The sequence below is a fragment of the Centruroides sculpturatus genome, unplaced genomic scaffold (genome assembly GCF_000671375.1).
Source record: "Centruroides sculpturatus isolate CEXI.00-Female unplaced genomic scaffold, Cexi_2.0 scaffold724, whole genome shotgun sequence".
Classification (NCBI taxonomy): Eukaryota; Metazoa; Arthropoda; class Arachnida; order Scorpiones; family Buthidae; genus Centruroides; species Centruroides sculpturatus.
The window spans coordinates 318,966-341,994 of record NW_019384937.1 but is presented as its reverse complement, the minus strand read 5'-3'; the positions used below and the strand labels follow the sequence as shown (position 1 = coordinate 341,994).

The window sequence follows — 23,029 nt, the reverse complement described above, 5'->3', positions numbered from 1 at the left end:
GTAGCAATCAAAATGTATAGCTATGTATCTCTGTAAATAGTGTTAAATAAATAGACTTAATTTGTGTTCAAGGAGTTGTAAGGTGTTTTTTTTTGATGGACCGGAAATTGGAGACACGGTTTGAACTTTACTGCATCCTTTAACTGCTGCTATGGTGGTTGGAATTAATTCACTTAATAGTCTTTTGCCTTTGGTCTGTGACAATATGAACAAAAATATTAAAATAATATTGAAAAGTAATCTTCAAGTTTTGCAGTTTTGAAATGAAAAATGTTCAAGAAAAAAAATTACCTAGCATAACTAATGCATCATAAAATACAAGCTAGATATTTCCTGACTTTTACCATTTACCATATTACCAAAATACCATATGTTTCTATATTCAATGATTGATTCAACAGTGAATTTTCCATTGAGTCCCTCTGTTGAATGATCTGATGTCACATTTTGCAGAAAAAAGAAATGCTTTTGTTAAGAGAACGCTTTTCAAGATGGCTGACTTAAGTAACGAGAAGGTGGTGATTGTGTCTGTTTTGCTAATAAGCTTAACCATTATTCGAATAAATCCTTTTATTCAAATGAACCCATATCTGTATCATTTTCTTGTATACTGGGTCTTTCTTTAATAATTTTAATTAATTTCTTGAATATTTATATCATTAGAAAGACTTAGAGGGCCAAATATCGGTCGTAATCAATTTTGGACAAATGAAAACAATTTTAATATTTCAATATTGACCAAATTATCCAACATAATCGTGCAATCACGTTTTATCATATACAGATTGTTCATTAATCTGTCTGCTATTACAGCATTCACAGCAGCAAATGGATAGTTTCTATAAGTGAAATTTACTTTTTCATGGAAGCCGCCATGTTAGTTTGTTGAACACTTAACACTTTTTCAGATCATTGAGACATTAATTCAACGGTGAAACAGCGCTGACGTCACTAGTCTCAATGGAGAACTCGACGGTCCATTTAGAAACGTTGTTCTCTCAACGTTGAATATAGAAATGTACAGATAGAATGTAAAGCTCTCTACAGCTAACTAGTTGTGATTTCTTTTGACTGGGTGTTTTTTTTTTACAATTCCAAAAATTTTATGTCTGACTTCTAGTATATACATACTATAAGCATCCTCTATATATATAAGAAAACTATTTGTTAATTTATTTATTTAGTTCTTTCCCAACATACCTGTTGCTCTCATAAAAATCTTGTGATCATAACTTTCATAACCACGTGAAGTTTTTAAAGCTACCCACGATTTATCGAACCATTGAGCACTGTAAAATAAATTCACAAAAATTAAAANGAGAATTCTTCATTTTAAGGCCATTTTTTAAATAAATAAATAAATACTAAATTTTAAGTTAACTAGGAATTTTATGCTAAATACAAACAAAAACTTGAGTGTAACAAAAAAAATTGACGAGATGGAATTTTTTTTGGTATTTTTTTCGTTTTACCAAGTTGAAATCTATAAGAAAATGTATAAAAATCCTATGCAGGTTACTTGCAGACCTATGTTATTTATTTCAGTCAGATTAAAAATTTTTTAAATTATGATGTTAACAGTTAAGTATTACTTGATTTAAAATGGCACATGATATATTGTGGTAATTATGTATTAGTTTATTGGAAACTTTCATGTCTACAAAGCAGAGTGCATGTGATGTCTCATACATTAAGTGATGTCTGCCATCGTAGACTTTTCTTTCATATAGTCAGAGATGAGAGATTGCACTTGATTGGTATTAACTGTTCCATTTTAGGGAAAATAGGGGACATTAGGGTTGCTATCTGGCCAGCATTGGCCAGCTTAACCAGCAATTTATACTCTGTATGTAAAAAGCAAGATGTTCCATCAATGTTGTGCACAAGTAACGTTAATTAAAATCAAATTAATTTNTTTAATTTTTAAACCTGGTAATTATTATTTATTGGTAAATTATTGCCAAGATTTTTTTAAAACTTGGCAATAATTTACATAAATAACTAAAATAATTTTTTACATAATATTTACTTTATCATAGTTTTATGATAAAGTAATCTTAATTTGTATTTTTTAAATGATTTTAGATTTCAGTTCAATATACAATCTATACTTGTATATACTATATTTGTACTCGCCCAAGTAACTTCATTTAGATTTTATTTTTACTTTCCTGGATCTGTTATATGTATAACAGAAGAAAATATGCCCCCCAAGATTTTTAATTTTTGGACTCTGGACCTTGAAATGTCGAGAAATGCAAAAAATTTGGGAGTTTCTGTGTATGGATGTTGTTGGAGAGAGAGAGAGTGACTGTGTGTGTGTGTGTGTTGTTGGCAGATGTCACTTGTAAGGACTTTTTAGTGGGAACTGACAAAAAGTGTGGACCAAAAAATTAAATTAATGTTTATAAGCATTTCAATTAATGAAATTGAAATGCTTAAACATTAATTTAATTTTGAAATTTCAGTTACAGGAATTAAAAATAAAATATATTTTTTAAAAAAGGAAACAAGTAAATTTCGGTACAAAACATAATTGATGAGATGGTTAAATAAAATAATAATCACGGAAAATGTGTTTATTCAATTAATTTTAATATCTGAATGTACAACAACATTGTAATATTTTTAATTAAAAACTTTGCTTTTTAAGAAGTACTTATAAAATGTGTAATAATTATAGAATAAAGTCTTTAATATCAACTTTTAATGATAATACTTTCATCCATTTTGTTGCTTATGTGTCAGCTTTTAATGTACAGTACCTCAGAACAGCCATTTAAATAGCTAAAATCTTAATCTTAAATCCAAACATTTCATTAGTAAAAAGTGATATTAGAATTTATATTTCAAGCTACTATATTAGTAAACAATCTAAATATAGTACATATAAATTAATGAATATTTTACTTACATATAACCACAAAGTAAACTATGGTAGGCAGTAAGAGGAGGATAATCCAAACCCCAGTACAGTAAATCATTTTTTGTACTGTTTTGATACCTTTCAAAAGCAATAGTTAATGAATTAATTATATCATAAAAATTTTCAACTATAAAAACAAAATTATCATAAAAAGTTTTAAAATACAAACCATTCCTTAACAGGAAGATTAATAGTTATTTCCATCCAATGTCTTTGAGCTTCATAATCACCATACATGGGTGGTTTATCTGCACCTAAATATTTTATAAAATATCAGAAAATTCTTAAAATATAAGAACTCCATATGAAATTATTGGGTTGCAGTTTTCAAACTGCAAATACCTATATATTCCCACTCCATCTGTCCTTCATTAATCTCAAGAATAGAGTTAGATAAATGAAAATTGAGATCAGATATGGAAAGCTTATAGACCAGACCCCCTGATTAACTATATATGAACATCCAGTCTGGACAAGAAGCCATGTGATTTCTATTAAAAATTTTTATTTAAATTAAAATACGATTAAAAATTGCAGCCCAGCATCATGACAATGCCACAATAAGATAATTGCTTGTTGTTGCATAGAAATTTGTTAAATCTGGAAGTTTTAAAAGGTTAAGAAATTTCTCTGAAAGGCATTAGATAGATGATTGGCACAAATTTTAAAGGAAAAGGAAAAGTATGGTGTACAGGGGCAAGCCATACTAATTTGAAGGTAGAGAGCATATACTTTAAATTAAATAAATTAAAAAATATGATTAAAAATTGCAGCCCAGCATCATGACAATGCCACAATAAGTAATTCTGGTTTTTTGTTTTTTTTTAACTTCTGTTATGTTATAAAAATATAACTAGTTATCAATATACTATATTATTATTTAAAATATATGTGCATAAGAATAATTTTAAATGACATAGATGTTGTAAGACAGCTTCATCAGATGTTTACTTATAGAAGTTTATATTATGAAATTTTTTAAATTTATTTATCATTTAGTAATTTAGAATGATAGAAAAAAATCATTACAGAAATTGTGTTTAATGAACCAGTGCACTTGTCCAAACTTGTAGTATATAAAGTTGACACAAGGAATGCGTGAACATAAGTTCACTTTATTCAAACTCTTAGTCTTAATGTTCAACTTTATGTTCGAACTTATATTTATGAATGATTCAAGAAGATCCAACTTGTTTTTCAAATTTAGTAAACTAGAAGAAGAACCCAGAAGGGGTTACAAAAACGTTTGTTATTTATCACTTAGTGATACTATGCACTGGTTAGTGGTTGCTGTGAATCTTAATTATCGTTGTTGTAAGCATTTGTGGTAAGCAGATATCTAAAAATTTTCTAATTAGTCTCGGAAGAGGGGGACCTAATTCTTGCACTCAGTGAAAATGGGTAAAATCGGCTATAATCTAATGATCTTAACCTTTGCTATCATTTTTGTTCAAGCAACACTGAGCTCATCTGCTAGTACATTATAAGCCAAAAAGCAACAAAGTACATATGATCATTAGCACTTTACGATATGTTAAAAATTTTGTGTTTGTCCATCTTGGTTTGCTGTGATGATGTGGCATTTCTGGGTTTCTTTTGGTGAAATTGTCAGTATGAAATGTTACTATTACATGAGCACAATTTCAAGATGCAATATTCCTAAACATGTATCTGCAACAAAGGTGCGATCTAGAAAGTGTTAAGCCAGAAGTAGTTTCCCTCCACTAATCCGCGTACTACAGGAGGGCACTAATGCTCATCTGCAAAATTAGCAGTGAAAACTGTGATGATTATGCATTTAGTTTGCACAGCATTCAATGTATTTTTTAAATTCAGTATCCACAAACATTGAATTTTTAATTAAAGATTGAAAAAAATACGATGTTTACCAGACAAAGCAAGAAAACATCCATTATTCCAGGTTACAGATCTGCTAAATAGAGGTAAAATTACATTAATTTGGTGGGACTGAAGAGAAAATCCATTATTCTGAAAAATCCATTGTTCCACGATCCATTACAATGAGATTCTACTATATTTTAAATTAATTTCTTATCTATTTACAGCAGGTTTACAACCTTCTTTGCTTGTTGATCCTTTCCAAAAATTTAATTTTATTTACCAATCTTTCTATACTGATACAAAATAAGAATAAATTGCAAATGAAATTAAATAAAAATTCAAATTAAAATTAATTAATAATATTTAAACCATATGTTGCATCAATATCTTCAGTGGAGACATCTTAAAGAAGGAAAAAAGTAAAAAAATTTCGCTTCCAATCTAACATTTTTCTGGAAGATGAAAATAAATGAGAGAATATGATGAAAAGTATGATGAATTTAGGAAGAAAGAAAGATACAATAACAAAGAGTGACAAGGAAGTCATACCAATTGTGTTAAGGAGATATTATGAACAAGGATAAGAGAAACATATAGAAGAATCAAGGTGCAAGCAATTGAGAAGATCTTAAAAAAAAATAAAGGAAACAATACAAAGAATTAAGTATAAAAAGAATGTTCCAGAAGAACTAGAAGTTAAGATTTTCTTCAAGAGTTGTATCTCTTAGGCTATTTGGTTTGAGTCAGACACATAAGGGAAGGGTGGTGATTAGATTCAGTAAGGTGGACACACACCATCTAAATATATAAAATTACTTGTCCTGACTGACTGAATCATTCATCCATTGCCCAGAGGAAACTGCTGAACATAAAGAGGTGAAAGGTGAAATTCGGTACACTGTTAGGGTATATCATGAAAGCACACACTAAGAAGGGATTTTTCGAAATCGCCTGTGGGGGGAAGGGCATTAAGGCTTAACCTGAAGAACGGCTTCTACTGTACTATTTTAGATGCAATTTTTTGTTTTCAACTATGTTTAGTCTTCATTGAGTACTTAGGTGTATTAAATTGATAACATTTCAGACATTGTTATAAATAACTTTATATATTTTGATTTTTTAACCAAATGTTCGAACCGTTTTAAATTTGAATTTGTTATTGCATATTGGTTCGATTATAGAACGATTATAAACATTCCATAAAACTGATCAAATTGAGAACAGTTTGCTTGATTCTCAGCAATTCTCATCATTCTCAGTGGTAGGTGTTATATAACAACTACTATGATTATTGAAATACTGAATATAAATTGCGTTTTCTTGCAAAATCCGCATGGGCAAAGTCGCGGGTAACAGCTAGTTTGTTTATAAAATTGCTTACAAAAAACATTGGAAGGAATACTGGATAGGAATATTTCAAGGAGAAATTGTGAACAAGTAGTCTGAATTTAAAGAACATTGCAATGAGAAAAATGAAATGTATGTATATATTTATTAGATTACAAAAGTGTATATCCATCAATTGTGATGAAAGCTTATATAGTAATGATGAGAGCCTTGAAGGATCATTTTCCAATGTCACTAAAGGAAGAAAAATCTGTTAAGAAAATACTTTAGATTATGTTGAAAAAAAAAATCATATTTTGTATTCTGAAGAATCTATTATAGGCATAAAGTAGGATTTTCCATAGGATCACCTTTGTCAGAAATAGTAGCAGAGATGGTAATTCAAGATACAGAAAGCAATGTGATTGCAAAGTTTGAAGAGGATATGATTTTCATAAATAGGTATGTAGATGATTATTTGATAATGTGGAGAAATGAGAGAACTTGTGAGTTTGTGCAAGAAATCAATAAAAATAAGGACTAGCATTACAAGTTGAAAGAAGAGAAGAAATAAAATACTTGGATATAAATTTAAGAATTTCAAATAGTGATAACTAGCATATACAGAAAAGAGAATATAACACAATCTTTGATACATTGGTATTCATGTGGACTGACCAAGTTGGCAACTGTATAAAGGAGGTACAGATATTGTACAAAAGTGAAAGATTTAAAACAGGAAATTAATATGTTAAGATAAAATTTTGTGACTGAAGAGATTCCTCCAGATCAGCGTTTCTCAAACTTTTTGCTTGCACAACCCAATATATTTGTTTATAATGGTTCTGTGACCCAAATTTTTATAATATAAAATTTTTAAAAATCTTAGTAATCTGAAGTCACTGCATACAATATAACAAAATAAAATTATGCATTATTGATAGTAACTTCTACACATGAAATGTAATATTGAATACATTTCTATTACAGTAAGAGTGGTTCAGACTGTAGCACTTCGTGGCTATTGTATTATATTTTTATTTTTTTGTTTTCCATTTATGTCGCGTCACGCGTATGGATTGTACCGTTCCTTTCCATTTCCTTCCTCAATATCACCTGTTAGCCGATGGCTAGGTTTTCCGACATCACGTTGGTCAGTGACAGAGTGACGTAGTTGGAGGGAGATATAAAAGCGGAGGTGCCGGAAAAAAAAAATGACTTTTTTGGTTTCCCTCTTCGAAGGAGTACGCCGTGGACAGAAGGAGAGAAAATACGCGACCGAGAAGAGAATGGACCGTCGATAGAGTCAAGAAGTTGCAGCAAGAAAAGAAAATTATTTCCATCGAAGCCAACAATTGTATGTTACAAAAGAAATTAGCAAGTCCCTTAGGTACTCTGTATTTCAAAAATTTATTTGTACAATCTTTTTATTTTCGGCAGATCTATATTACTTGTCGGGAAAAGCAGGGCCTCGCGTGAGGAAGGATATTGGAAAAGGGAATATCAGGAAAAATTGTCATTGTTATGCTATCTGTGTCCGGTATTGAACTGTATCTTAAGATTAATATTGTACTGTTTTTTTCTACCAAAATAAACCTTTGTTTGTCTAGTTACACGTTTCCACCGACTGTTCATTGTCCTCCCCTTTGTTCTTTTCCTCGTTATCTGAAACCACAGACCACGTGCCTTGCGGAGTTTACAAGACCAATTTCAATTTTGTAATAAACAACTTACTTCAATTTCAGTTTTTATTACTGAAAGTTAACTATTTAAAAATGTAAGACTGACAATTGTAAATAAACAGATTGTTTCAAAATTATTCATGAGTCTAACACTTACATAAAACCTGGTAACCAGTCTTCAGGCTGAAGAAGAGCCCAGAAGGGCCTTGAAAACGTTAGCTACCCTAGTACGTAGCCACTCCGGTTACCAGGTTTTACGTAAGTGTTATTTGTATATCACCTGGTGTGTAAAGATGATTAATAATCATGAATCTATTTTATTTTGAAAAATATTACAAAATTTTTTTTATAAACTTAATGAACCCTTTTTTAAAATGTACTTTCTGACTGTAAGATGATTTTGTCAATTTCATTTTGTATATACATAAAAACAAAATCTTTAAAAATTATTTATTGATCCATTTGTGTCAAAATTCATCTGTTATTTATTGTTATGTATGATGATAAACCTAAAAGTTTGAATGAATAAGAAAATATTTTCAAAACCATTGCAACTTAAATGGCTTTATGACTATGACCTTACATAAAATATTTATTTTGATGTTATTTAAAATAGAATAGAGAAATCAATTTCATATATATTCAGGGTTTAAGCTGTCACTAGTTTTTTCACTAAAATGCTACAAGAATTTAGATTTAATGGCAACTTTCTTGGTACATTTTCCTAAAAAAAACTAATGTTTTCCAATTGGTTAAAACATCTTAAAAAGTAACATTCTTAAGATGTTTTAACTAGTAACGGGATGACAAATTGAAATCGCAAATTGGAAAAATCAAGTATTTTCCAATAATCGGAATCAAGCAAATCTTGTCACAAATTCCAATTCTCAAAACAATTCTTCCACATTTAATTAATAAGAGAATTAATTACACGGGTCTGCAAAGTAAAATTTTTTTCCAGATGCATGGGATATTTTTGCTGAATTATATGTTTTAAAGATCGAAGATTCTAACAATGACTTTCGTAACATCTCATCACGTATAGGTTTTTTTTGCAAAATAAAAAGAAACTTTTGATAAAAACTCTTATTTATACAATGAACTAAATATATTATATTTTCTTATAATTAATCAAAAAATTGTTTCTGATATTTATACACAATTTTAGGTCTACTCTTTTTTCTTATGACACCTTTTCTTCTTCTCTTTGATGCTTCTCCAAACTCGTTTCTGATTTCCTTCTCTGGTTTCTCGATTGAACATCCAACAGTACTCAGCTAACGTACTGACATCCCATTTTCCTTGGTAACATCTCTTGATATCACGGACATCCTGGTGAAATCTTCCCCCCGTTCTCCACTGTAGTCTCCCAAGTTTTTGGGAAAATAGTCAATATGGGAATGTAAGAAATGAACTTTTAAGCTCATCTTCCATTCTCAAGCTTCATATGCTGCCAGCATGTGTTGTACAATAGTTTTGAAGTCAAGTTCCATAGTATTCCCCAAAAACTTTTGCACTACATTCTTGAAAGAGTCCCATGCTTCTTTTTCCTTTTCTCCCATTGTTTTGAAAAAGAGGGGTTCAGATAAAAGTTTTCTTATGTCGGGGGCCAGTGAAAACTCCCTCTTTTAACTTCGCTTCAGACATTTTCAGAAACTTGGAACACAGATATCTGAAACAATCCCAATCTCTTGGCAGTGATTTGACAAACTGCTTTATGAGCCCCAATTTAATACGAAGAGATTGTAATAACACTTTTTCTGGGGGAACCAATGTCTTCTTTGTTGGCTTTTCACTGTGTATTCACCACAAACATAACAGAAGCTGTTGGGAGAAATTACACAATCTCTGCGAGCCATATTCCAGAAATAAAAATACAAGCACAGTAGCATTTCGAATGCTGGATATAAACTGAGTGTGGCATTAGATGGCCAGCGAGATACTGAACTTATTTAGCTTGTTGAAACATGATCTAATCCAACAGCAGGTTGTTTATATTCCTAGTATCCAGATAACATGTCAAAACATGCTTAACCTCACCAGTAATATTACTTACTATCAACTTTTAATTAACCTGTTTCTATACAATCATGTGACCTTCCTCCTAATGCAAAAATTATTGGGTTGTTCGGAAAGAAATTTCATTTTTTTTACCACTAGACAGATTAGTTGTATTTTTCCTGCCATTTTCATTCTAAACCGTATTATCATTATATATTTTGATAGCTAGCATTTTAAGGCTTATTTGTAAAAAAATTTTGTTTGATTTTGTGCAATTGTTTATTTTTTGTGTCCCATCAAATATGGAAGATCGAAAACAGCATTTTTGGCATATTTTGCTCTTTTATTACTGAAAAACTAAGAATGCCGTTTAAGCTAAAAAAAATTGTGTGACGTGTATGGAGAAGATGTATTGACAGAACGACAGTACCAAAACTGGTTTACAAAATTTCGTTCTGGCAATTTTAATATTGAAGATGCACCATGTTCTGGATGGCCAGTTGAATCCAATGAAAACAAAATACAGGTACTGATTGAAGCAAACTGCCAAACAACAACATGTGAAATCACTAAGACATTAAATTTGTCAAATTGAACCGTTTATGATTACTTGAAACAAATTGGTTTTGTTTCAAAGATTGATATATGGGTTCCACATGTTCTTAAGGAGAGATGCTCTCTTTGGTGGAATTTTAAGGAAATTTTTTTATTGGAGCTTTTACCAAACAATTTAACAATTGATTCGAAAGTGTAATGCCATCGAGTAAACAAATTGAGTAATATCATCAAACAGAAAAGGCGGCCAGAATTGATCAACAAAACAGGTGTAGTGTTTTACCACTATAATGTCAAATTTCACACAAGTTTGGTAACTTGTCAGAAACTGTTATAACTTAGATGGGAGTGCTATCACACCAACCATGTTTGCCAGATCGAGTACACTCAGATTATTACTTGTTCCAGTCTACACAAATTTTTTTAACTGTAAGACATTTACTTGAAATGACAATGTCAAAAATCACTTGGATCAGTTTTTTGTAGGCAACGATCAAAACTTTTATGAATGTGAAATCATGCTACTACCAGAAACGATGACAACAGGTATTTGACCAAAATGGTCGATATATAATTCAATAAAATATTTATTTATTATAAAAATATTGTGTTTTTTCCATGGAAAAAAACGAAATTACTTTCTGAAGAACCCAATACTTAACCCACTTCCCACTACTCTCTTCACCTATTAACATTTTTTATTTATTTATTTATTGCCAGTTCCTACTATAATTGATAAAATTGTGAGAATTCTTCATTTTAAGGCCATTTTTTAAATAAATAAATAAATACTAAATTTTAAGTTAACTAGGAATTTTATGCTAAATACAAACAAAAACTTGAGTGTAACAAAAAAAATTGACGAGATGGAATTTTTTTTGGTATTTTTTTCGTTTTACCAAGTTGAAATCTATAAGAAAATGTATAAAAATCCTATGCAGGTTACTTGCAGACCTATGTTATTTATTTCAGTCAGATTAAAAATTTTTTAAATTATGATGTTAACAGTTAAGTATTACTTGATTTAAAATGGCACATGATATATTGTGGTAATTATGTATTAGTTTATTGGAAACTTTCATGTCTACAAAGCAGAGTGCATGTGATGTCTCATACATTAAGTGATGTCTGCCATCGTAGACTTTTCTTTCATATAGTCAGAGATGAGAGATTGCACTTGATTGGTATTAACTGTTCCATTTTAGGGAAAATAGGGGACATTAGGGTTGCTATCTGGCCAGCATTGGCCAGCTTAACCAGCAATTTATACTCTGTATGTAAAAAGCAAGATGTTCCATCAATGTTGTGCACAAGTAACGTTAATTAAAATCAAATTAATTTGTAAACTAATTTTAATTTTATTTTTAATTTTGGTTTTTTTAGTTTTAGTTATTATTTTATTAATTTAGTTTTAGATTTTTATAATTATTATTAAATTTTTTATTATTATTTATTTAACATTAATTTTGTCTGCATTTTTTAAACTTTTAATTACAATTTTTTTAATTAATTGCAACTCTTTTTTTCTTTTGTGACATAACTGTAAAAATTGTCTTTGTTGTTTTGCATAAAAGATAATCAAATTTAAATTTATTTTAACTTTTTTAGTAATTTCATTAATTTTTGTTTTATAAATTTTCCTGTTTATTTTTAATTTTAATTATATGCAAGTTAACATTGATTGAACTATCGGGCTATCTAGTTTCAAATCATAGCCACTGTCAGAAAAAATATTTAAGTGTCGTTAAAACAGTTTAAAATATAAACAAAATTTACTGTACATAAAAATTATTTTTAATATTCAGTATGTTTACTTACAATGATAAAATGACTTTCTAATTATAATTAATAATAGAATTCTTCTATCTAACACCTTTCAGGGAAAAATTTTTGAATTGAAATAACAACTTCCAGTGTAAACCAGAAGTTTGTATATAGTTAATCAGAGCCTCCTGTCCCTAAGCTTTCCATATCAGGTCTCGTCTTTCATATATGTAACTCAGTTCTCAAGATGGACAAACTGATAACAGGGAATTTATAGATCTACAATTTTTTCAAATTGCAACCTAATTATGAAAGTTTTTGTTACGATTCACATATGATGCTTCGATAGGGATATCCATAAATTATGTCTACATTTTTCTTGAAATTTTTACTCCTTCCCTCTTGTCCCAGTTTGTCCAAGTTTCCATAACCCCCTCCCACCTTCAGATGTCCAGCAAAATTCAACCACCCTCAGAATCTTTATAACTTTATGCATAAATTGTGTAAAAGTTAATGAAATAAAAAGGATGTCCATTGAAGTTCAAACCCCACTTTGTCCAACTTGTCATAACTCCCTCCCTCGCCTTCCAGTGTGGATGTCATTTATGGACAGCCCATATGTTAAATTTTCAACTGCAATTTGCATGATTCTAAGTAAAACTCCATGTTTGCACTAAAATTACTGCCATTTTGAATTTAAAAAATTCATTTTTCAAGGCGCGTTGGTCTAGACCAACGTTTCTCAACCTGGGGGGTCGCAAAACAATAATGAAATCATTTTATGAGAAAAAATAATTTATTATAAACTTATAAACATTTTACTTATAATAAGTACACATGTAAAGAAAAGAAATTAATGTGATGATTGCATTTGTTTTTCATTTAAAATTTTCTTTATACGTGGATCTATGTTAGAAACACACAAAAGCAAATTGTTTTAGAGTGATAAAAGACAATTCCTGTATTTAGTTTTCAGTGCAACCATATACGAAAAACCCTTTTTACGGAGATAAAACGTGGCATAAAAGATTAATATTTCAATGCTTCTGTGACTAAATTTCCATATTCATGTTGACGAGCAAGCCGAAACGTATTTAAATCTTCACATGTAAATTGCAGTTGTAGTGTTTTGTCAGCAGACATTTCAATGAGCTGGTTGTGAATCTCAACTGGTAACTTAGCAGCAACAACAACATTTTCACTAAACAGATTCAGTGCCCATCTCTTCAAGAAATCATTTTTATCTTCCAGGAAATACTCTGTCAGCTGAGTTTTTAGCACATGCAAATGCATCTTCATGCAATCCAAATTGTGGTGAATAATAGTGTCTTGTTCATTCAAATGTTTCTAATATAATCCGAAGTGAGTGGGAACCAAATTTTTGTTTTGAAAGTGAATAATCCAGATATCAAGCTTCTTAATGAATGCATGAACTTTGTCTGTCATTAATAAAATGTTTTTATCGTGTCCTTGTAAATTCACATTCAAGTTGTTTAAATGCGAAAATACATCAGCTAAGTAAGCCAACAACAACATACACTCATTATTCTGTAAAACAATGAGAATGGCATTTGTTTATCCTGGAAAAATATTATTAATTCATCTCGCAATTCCAATACCCGGATTAACACGTTCCCTCGCAATAACATCACATTTCATTGCATAGTTTAGCAAACAGCCTGTTCTGTAACAGTCAGCTTTTAATAAAATTAATCAACTTTACAGCTTCACAAAGAATTTGATTCAGATTTTCCAGCATATTTTTTGTGACAAGAGCATGTCTGTAAAGGAAACAGTGTGTCCATTTTGCCCTTGGTATAAGATGATCTCTTAATATTTTCATTAATCCACTGTTCTTTCCTGTTATCGCCTTTGCACCATCACTACATACTGCAATACATTTTGTCCAATCTATTTAGTATAGTTTCTCGTAGTTTCATAAAAAACATCAAAAAGACATTGTCCTGTTGCATGACCCGGTACTATTTTGCAAAACAACATATTTTCTTTGATTGGTGTGTCCCTATTGCAGTCATACCTCACAAAACATAAGAACTGAGACATGTTTGCTACATCTGTTGATTCATCAAATTGAATACTAAAAAATTCACTTGAACTCACTTGCTGAATTATCTGATTGCAAACATCAGTAGCCATGTCATCGATTTGTCTTGATATTGTGTCATTAGAAAGCAGAATGTTTTTTAATTTTTTTGCTTCTTCCACACCTATTAAATCACTGACCATATCAATTGCAGCAGGCAATATGAGATTTTCAGTGTTTGTATGGGGTTTGGACATCTTAGCTACTCTTAATGCTATGAGATAAGACGCTTCAAGTACACTTTTATCAGTATGGCTTAACTTACAAATATAAGTTTGTTGATTTCTCAAGGTATGTAATTTTCTTTCGAAAAATTCCAAGGATTTTATTTATAAGCCAGATGTTTAGTTTCCAAGTGTCAAACTAATTTTGATGGCTTCATGCTTTCATCAGAGAGAACTTGAGAGCAAACAACACACTGTGGCTTTCCATGCAATGAGGTGAACCAATAATTTGTAAAGTACTATATTATTTTTCTGACTTTTCCAACGATTATCAACACAACTGTGTACCGGAAATAGCCGTTCCCTAATGGGTACTTTACACGGATTCGCGTTAGTGTGCCAGGCCTGGACTTTAAACGTGCACCGAATTAAATAATGACAAAGTTAGTCAATAACAATCCAATATTTAATAAATATTCTAGTAATAACTATATACAAAATTTAGTAAAAAATCAAATAACAATTTATTCAATGAAAATCAATAAGAATCGACAAAACTCAAATCAATCTATTTTCTAATTTAACTCTATTCCCCTTTGGAACTCGACAAAAATCAAAGACTTAATTTATATACAATAATTCTTATGAATTAAAGATCCTAATTGTCACCTCAATATACTAGGAACCCTTTTCCTCAACTCTCAAGACTCTCTAATCTTCGATCCACAAATTGAATAACTTCAAAATAGCCTTGGAACTATTTTATCCTATCAGACACTTCTCTCTCTCGTTTGCTGCTACGAAGCTCACCACGCTCATTGCTAACAGAAGCTCACCTCGACCATCTTCACTTGAGGTTCGGTCTTTATACTGTGAGGTGACGTCACAATTCTGAGAGCAATCACTCCCCTCATTTACATACTTATTTGCTAACAAACTTTTTTCTGTTTGTCTGGCAGCCTATTTTCTGACAATACTCACTAACCTTTTACATTATTCTTTTTGACAATTTTCGGGATGTTTTATTCTTTTAAGGTTTAGCAAGTTTCCTAAGTTGTGCTTGTGGGGTCTCCCCCTTTTTCTCCGCGCGGACTTACTTTTCTTCGCGCAGGAGTGCGATTTTTAACTATGGCGCTTTTTTCACGTCGGTGAGTTGGTTTCTCTTCTGTTTTTAAGTTTCTAAGGTAAATGGTGAGGAAACCTTCGTCCTAACAAAACATAAGCCCCAAACAAAAATAGAATAAAAGCAAAAATAAAAGTAACTAAAAATAATGCTCGGACTTGGTTCCTTACAAATTTAAATAACTGTCATTGTACAACCTTATCTTTTTACTAACCGATTTACTGGATGTAGATGACTCACGTCGTTTTTTTCATGAATTTATCCATTTCACATTAGGAATTTAAAAAAAATTGTTTCACAGTTGACCGCACACTAAAATATAAGCACTAGACGCACACTTTACATTCGAAACTTAACTGAAGTGGTGTTATCACCAGCACCTGTTTTATACTAGTGACAGCACAACTTGTTCAAACGCATCGATATGCATGTTCAAACATGCTCTCACAGAGAGTATTTTAGAGGAGATCAAATTACAAAGAGCATGTACACATCAAGTTGGAACTTGTAAATTGCTCAAGTATGTACACGTCATACATGCATGTTCATACCGGTCACTATAAACACAGCAAGATAAAATATTAGGAATAGTTGTATTACATTTTTTATACTGTCAGTATTTTCCTAATATATAAAATTAGTGCAATGTGATTATATAATATTTTTAAAAAATTTACATTTATAATTACAGTCAAAATTCAATTAGTAATAGTAAGGCTTACTGTTATTATTCCTTTGGGTGGGGGGAGTTGCGAAATATTAATTTTATTTATATTTACTATTTGGGGATTGCGGAGCTAAGAAGGTTAAGAATCGCTACTCTAAACATTTGTGGCTCAAGTGAATAAATTCAAAAATTTGTTAACATGTGACAATAATGATATATTTGTTTGGCTTGTTGCATCATTTTCTGAATCTCATTTAGTGTTAAACATGATGGAATTACAGCATTTACAAGCATGCCAATTGCAAGAAGCATAAAAAAGAAGTACTGGTACATCTCATTTATCTCCCCCCAGTCATTAAGTTGGCCAACAAAGCAGTTTCCAAAGATGGCAACTTTGGATCACACAATGGAATACAGTGAGTGATCAGTTAACGAACATAATCCATTCCAAGACTTTGTTTGGTATCCGAACTGTTCGTTAACCAATTATCGATTTACCATAGGTTTCTATGGGAATTTGATTGATTCGTTCTGGAGACCCCCCACAAAAATAAAAAATATATATTTTCTTACTATNATTTTTGATAAAAACTCTTATTTATACAATGAACTAAATATATTATATTTTCTTATAATTAATCAAAAAATTGTTTCTGATATTTATACACAATTTTAGGTCTACTCTTTTTTCTTATGACACCTTTTCTTCTTCTCTTTGATGCTTCTCCAAACTCGTTTCTGATTTCCTTCTCTGGTTTCTCGATTGAACATCCAACAGTACTCAGCTAACGTACTGACATCCCATTTTCCTTGGTAACATCTCTTGATATCACGGACATCCTGGTGAAATCTTCCCCCCGTTCTCCACTGTAGTCTCCCAAGTTTTTGGGAAAATAGTCAATATGGGAATGTAAGAAATGAACTTTTAAGCTCATCTTCCATTCTCAAGCTTCATATGCTGCCAGCATGTGTTGTACAATAGTTTTGAAGTCAAGTTCCATAGTATTCCCCAAAAACTTTTGCACTACATTCTTGAAAGAGTCCCATGCTTCTTTTTCCTTTTCTCCCATTGTTTTGAAAAAGAGGGGTTCAGATAAAAGTTTTCTTATGTCGGGGGCCAGTGAAAACTCCCTCTTTTAACTTCGCTTCAGACATTTTCAGAAACTTGGAACACAGATATCTGAAACAATCCCAATCTCTTGGCAGTGATTTGACAAACTGCTTTATGAGCCCCAATTTAATACGAAGAGATTGTAATAACACTTTTTCTGGGGGAACCAATGTCTTCTTTGTTGGCTTTTCACTGTGTATTCACCACAAACATAACAGAAGCTGTTGGGAGAAATTACACAATCTCTGCGAGCCATATTCCAGAAATAAAAATACAAGCACAGTAGCATTTCGAATGCTGGATATAAACTGAGTGTGGCATTAGATGGCCAGCGAGATACTGAACTTATTTAGCTTGTTGAAACATGATCTAATCCAACAGCAGGTTGTTTATATTCCTAGTATCCAGATAACATGTCAAAACATGCTTAACCTCACCAGTAATATTACTTACTATCAACTTTTAATTAACCTGTTTCTATACAATCATGTGACCTTCCTCCTAATGCAAAAATTATTGGGTTGTTCGGAAAGAAATTTCATTTTTTTTACCACTAGACAGATTAGTTGTATTTTTCCTGCCATTTTCATTCTAAACCGTATTATCATTATATATTTTGATAGCTAGCATTTTAAGGCTTATTTGTAAAAAAATTTTGTTTGATTTTGTGCAATTGTTTATTTTTTGTGTCCCATCAAATATGGAAGATCGAAAACAGCATTTTTGGCATATTTTGCTCTTTTATTACTGAAAAACTAAGAATGCCGTTTAAGCTAAAAAAAATTGTGTGACGTGTATGGAGAAGATGTATTGACAGAACGACAGTACCAAAACTGGTTTACAAAATTTCGTTCTGGCAATTTCAATATTGAAGATGCACCATGTTCTGGATGGCCAGTTGAAGCCAATGAAAACAAAATACAGGTACTGATTGAAGCAAACTGCCAAACAACAACATGTGAAATCACTAAGACATTAAATTTGTCAAATTGAACCGTTTATGATTACTTGAAACAAATTGGTTTTGTTTCAAAGATTGATATATGGGTTCCACATGTTCTTAAGGAGAGATGCTCTCTTTGGTGGAATTTTAAGGAAATTTTTTTATTGGAGCTTTTACCAAACAATTTAACAATTGATTCGAAAGTGTAATGCCATCGAGTAAACAAATTGAGTAATATCATCAAACAGAAAAGGCGGCCAGAATTGATCAACAAAACAGGTGTAGTGTTTTACCACTATAATGTCAAATTTCACACAAGTTTGGTAACTTGTCAGAAACTGTTATAACTTAGATGGGAGTGCTATCACACCAACCATGTTTGCCAGATCGAGTACACTCAGATTATTACTTGTTCCAGTCTACACAAATTTTTTTAACTGTAAGACATTTACTTGAAATGACAATGTCAAAAATCACTTGGATCAGTTTTTTGTAGGCAACGATCAAAACTTTTATGAATGTGAAATCATGCTACTACCAGAAACGATGACAACAGGTATTTGACCAAAATGGTCNTAGTAAAAAATCAAATAACAATTTATTCAATGAAAATCAATAAGAATCGACAAAACTCAAATCAATCTATTTTCTAATTTAACTCTATTCCCCTTTGGAACTCGACAAAAATCAAAGACTTAATTTATATACAATAATTCTTATGAATTAAAGATCCTAATTGTCACCTCAATATACTAGGAACCCTTTTCCTCAACTCTCAAGACTCTCTAATCTTCGATCCACAAATTGAATAACTTCAAAATAGCCTTGGAACTATTTTATCCTATCAGACACTTCTCTCTCTCGTTTGCTGCTACGAAGCTCACCACGCTCATTGCTAACAGAAGCTCACCTCGACCATCTTCACTTGAGGTTCGGTCTTTATACTGTGAGGTGACGTCACAATTCTGAGAGCAATCACTCCCCTCATTTACATACTTATTTGCTAACAAACTTTTTTCTGTTTGTCTGGCAGCCTATTTTCTGACAATACTCACTAACCTTTTACATTATTCTTTTTGACAATTTTCGGGATGTTTTATTCTTTTAAGGTTTAGCAAGTTTCCTAAGTTGTGCTTGTGGGGTCTCCCCCTTTTTCTCCGCGCGGACTTACTTTTCTTCGCGCAGGAGTGCGATTTTTAACTATGGCGCTTTTTTCACGTCGGTGAGTTGGTTTCTCTTCTGTTTTTAAGTTTCTAAGGTAAATGGTGAGGAAACCTTCGTCCTAACAAAACATAAGCCCCAAACAAAAATAGAATAAAAGCAAAAATAAAAGTAACTAAAAATAATGCTCGGACTTGGTTCCTTACAAATTTAAATAACTGTCATTGTACAACCTTATCTTTTTACTAACCGATTTACTGGATGTAGATGACTCACGTCGTTTTTTTCATGAATTTATCCATTTCACATTAGGAATTTAAAAAAAATTGTTTCACAGTTGACCGCACACTAAAATATAAGCACTAGACGCACACTTTACATTCGAAACTTAACTGAAGTGGTGTTATCACCAGCACCTGTTTTATACTAGTGACAGCACAACTTGTTCAAACGCATCGATATGCATGTTCAAACATGCTCTCACAGAGAGTATTTTAGAGGAGATCAAATTACAAAGAGCATGTACACATCAAGTTGGAACTTGTAAATTGCTCAAGTATGTACACGTCATACATGCATGTTCATACCGGTCACTATAAACACAGCAAGATAAAATATTAGGAATAGTTGTATTACATTTTTTATACTGTCAGTATTTTCCTAATATATAAAATTAGTGCAATGTGATTATATAATATTTTTAAAAAATTTACATTTATAATTACAGTCAAAATTCAATTAGTAATAGTAAGGCTTACTGTTATTATTCCTTTGGGTGGGGGGAGTTGCGAAATATTAATTTTATTTATATTTACTATTTGGGGATTGCGGAGCTAAGAAGGTTAAGAATCGCTACTCTAAACATTTGTGGCTCAAGTGAATAAATTCAAAAATTTGTTAACATGTGACAATAATGATATATTTGTTTGGCTTGTTGCATCATTTTCTGAATCTCATTTAGTGTTAAACATGATGGAATTACAGCATTTACAAGCATGCCAATTGCAAGAAGCATAAAAAAGAAGTACTGGTACATCTCATTTATCTCCCCCCAGTCATTAAGTTGGCCAACAAAGCAGTTTCCAAAGATGGCAACTTTGGATCACACAATGGAATACAGTGAGTGATCAGTTAACGAACATAATCCATTCCAAGACTTTGTTTGGTATCCGAACTGTTCGTTAACCAATTATCGATTTACCATAGGTTTCTATGGGAATTTGATTGATTCGTTCTGGAGACCCCCCACAAAAATAAAAAATATATATTTTCTTACTATGTTTATTCATATGTAATAATAAAAATACATATATACACGGTCTTGTATTTTTATTAGTCATGTTTTTTCTGTTTGTGTGGGTTAAAGAATCTGTCCAATGTCAATTGCTTTTCTCTCTTCTTCAGGATTTTTCAGAAGTAATTAATAGCATTGTAATTGTAGAGATCCCTAGGCCTATTAACCTTAACCTGGTTTGGATGCCATTTTAAGACTGTTGTTCTGACATCCTCCCACTTCTTCAAAAGATCTTTAATAGCAGATATCGGCATAAATCTGCATTTTCAGAAGAAAATGTAAAAGAATTGTTTCTGCCAGAAATATAAAAGGCTGAAATTACAAGGAATCGTTTCAAAGTTTGAGGGAATACTATCCGATCAGTATATACTAGGTTGAACGTCAATGTTGACGTCTCTCGCGCTTCGAAAAGTTTCGAATTGTTGCCTGAAGACAAAGGAAGACCAATCAGTATTCGTTATTCTACGTTGCTTCTTCTTGTGTTTGTTCAGTGGGGTGTTCGTTATCCGATCATGTGTTCGTTGTCCAAACATAAAAATCTTTTGCAAAAGTGTTCGTTATCTGATTTGTTCATTAATCGATCACCCACTGTAGTTCTTTGAGTAAATGGGAATTAGCTGTATTTTCTTTCTGGGTAGTATTGCAATATTAACTTCATCTGAAATAAGATTACAAATTTATTTTCTAATTTTGTAATCTTATTTCACAATAAAAGCTTGCATATACACATATAAATGGAGAATTTTTGGGTTTCTTTCAAAAGATTGATTTTGTCATTTTCCATTCATGTTTATTAATTAAAGTATAAACTGTGCTTGTAATGTAAATCATTAATTTTTCTAAATTAAAATAAACTCTAAAAAGTATTCATAAGAACTGGAATTGGGAGAAATTTTGCTATCGTGCCATCACTAGTTTTAACCACCTCATCTTAAAAAGTAACATTTTAAAGATGTTTTAACCACTTAATTTTCCACCTGCCTTCAATGGAACTACACATATAGTCCTGCCAAAAGCAGATGGAAAATTCCATCACTCTCATTTTCCCTACTTATCATTATACGAGGGCTATTTTTAAAATAAGGTCTGTTTGTGAATGAGAGTGAGAATGATGCGTGATTGCAGCAGTACACATGCGCTTCTGCTCTGAGCAAGTTCGGCACACATTTAGACACCATTTGCAGCCATATCGTCTGTCTGTGTGCTGAGCTATAAAAGTTTATAACGTTTAAAAAAATTGAGTCACCCACTGACTGTGAGATACTCTTGAGTGCAAGAAACTTGGCAGCAGCGGAAATTCACCGTCAGATTTGTGAAGTTTACGATGATAATGCTATGAGTGACAGTAAAGTTCAAAATTAGGTGAGAATGTTCAAGGATGGGCGGGTTAATGTGCATGATGAGCCACACCCTGGCCAACCTTCTCTGATTTCTGAAGATTTGGTTTGTGATGTGGATAACAAAATTCAAGAGAACTGACAATTCATGATTTAAACGTTATCAACTGAATTTCCACTGGTTTCAAGATCATTTTTGTATACCATTGTTTCAGAGAAACTGAATTGTCGAAAATTGTGTTCTCAGTGGATTCCAAGACTGCTTTCTGATAATCACAAAACAAAAAGATTGGGCAATGCTTTATAGTTTTTGACTTGATATGATCAGGACGGAGATGAATTGTTGTATCACATCGTTACAGGAGATGAGACTTGGGTGTGTCACGACTCCTGAGTCCAAGCAACAGTCAATGGAATGGTGACACACATCTTTGCCAACCAAAGTGAAAGCCAAACAGACAATTTCAGCACAAAAGATCATGTAACAAAGTAACAGTTAATTTTTTAACATTATACAAGAATTGTACATGTTTTTTTTTTACATCCCCTTATAGATGGAATATACAAAATCATAATATCACTGGTTTAACATTGAAATCCGTGAGTAATATAAGATTGGAGAGCGGAATAAAAATATCAAATATTTTAATGGATTTTTTTTAAAACTCCTGTCAACTATACAGAACTATTGTAAAAATATACCAGTAAATTCTTATCGATTGGGTTAAGTTATAAATCTCTCGTGATTCACGTAATCGGGCAAGGGCGGCCAAATATCTAGTGGGCAGGCAGCTAACAGCCCAGAACCGGTCCTGGATAGAATTGGATGCGGTTATGTGTAGCATCCACCCAAGGTCCTAGGCTTCCACCAGCTAAACCGGGTGAGGTTGGTGCTCTGTAAAGTGCATGCGCAAATCTGGCTTTTTGGATGCTGACAATACAGCGCCTCCACTCCGCCACTAATATTCGAATATACAATAGCAATCTTATCTTTTTTTTCACGTGTAGTATATAAATTTGTAATAAGAT

The 23,029-nt window shown here is 31.6% G+C and overlaps 1 protein-coding gene across 2 annotated transcripts in view; it reads right to left on the bottom strand.

Annotated features, from left to right (window-relative positions):
* The window catches only part of LOC111632074 (dolichyl pyrophosphate Man9GlcNAc2 alpha-1,3-glucosyltransferase-like), a 66,032-nt gene that overhangs the window by 33,310 nt on the left and 9,693 nt on the right, over window positions 1-23,029 (bottom strand). For both annotated transcript variants that reach the window (XM_023376427.1, XM_023376426.1), the window contains exons 2-4: window positions 3,096-3,180; window positions 2,915-3,004; window positions 1,201-1,289 (exon numbers count right to left, since the gene is read on the bottom strand). In XM_023376427.1, coding sequence (XP_023232195.1) covers window positions 1,201-1,289; window positions 2,915-3,004; window positions 3,096-3,180 — 264 coding nt within the window. The remainder of the gene's footprint in view (window positions 1-1,200; window positions 1,290-2,914; window positions 3,005-3,095; window positions 3,181-23,029) is intronic.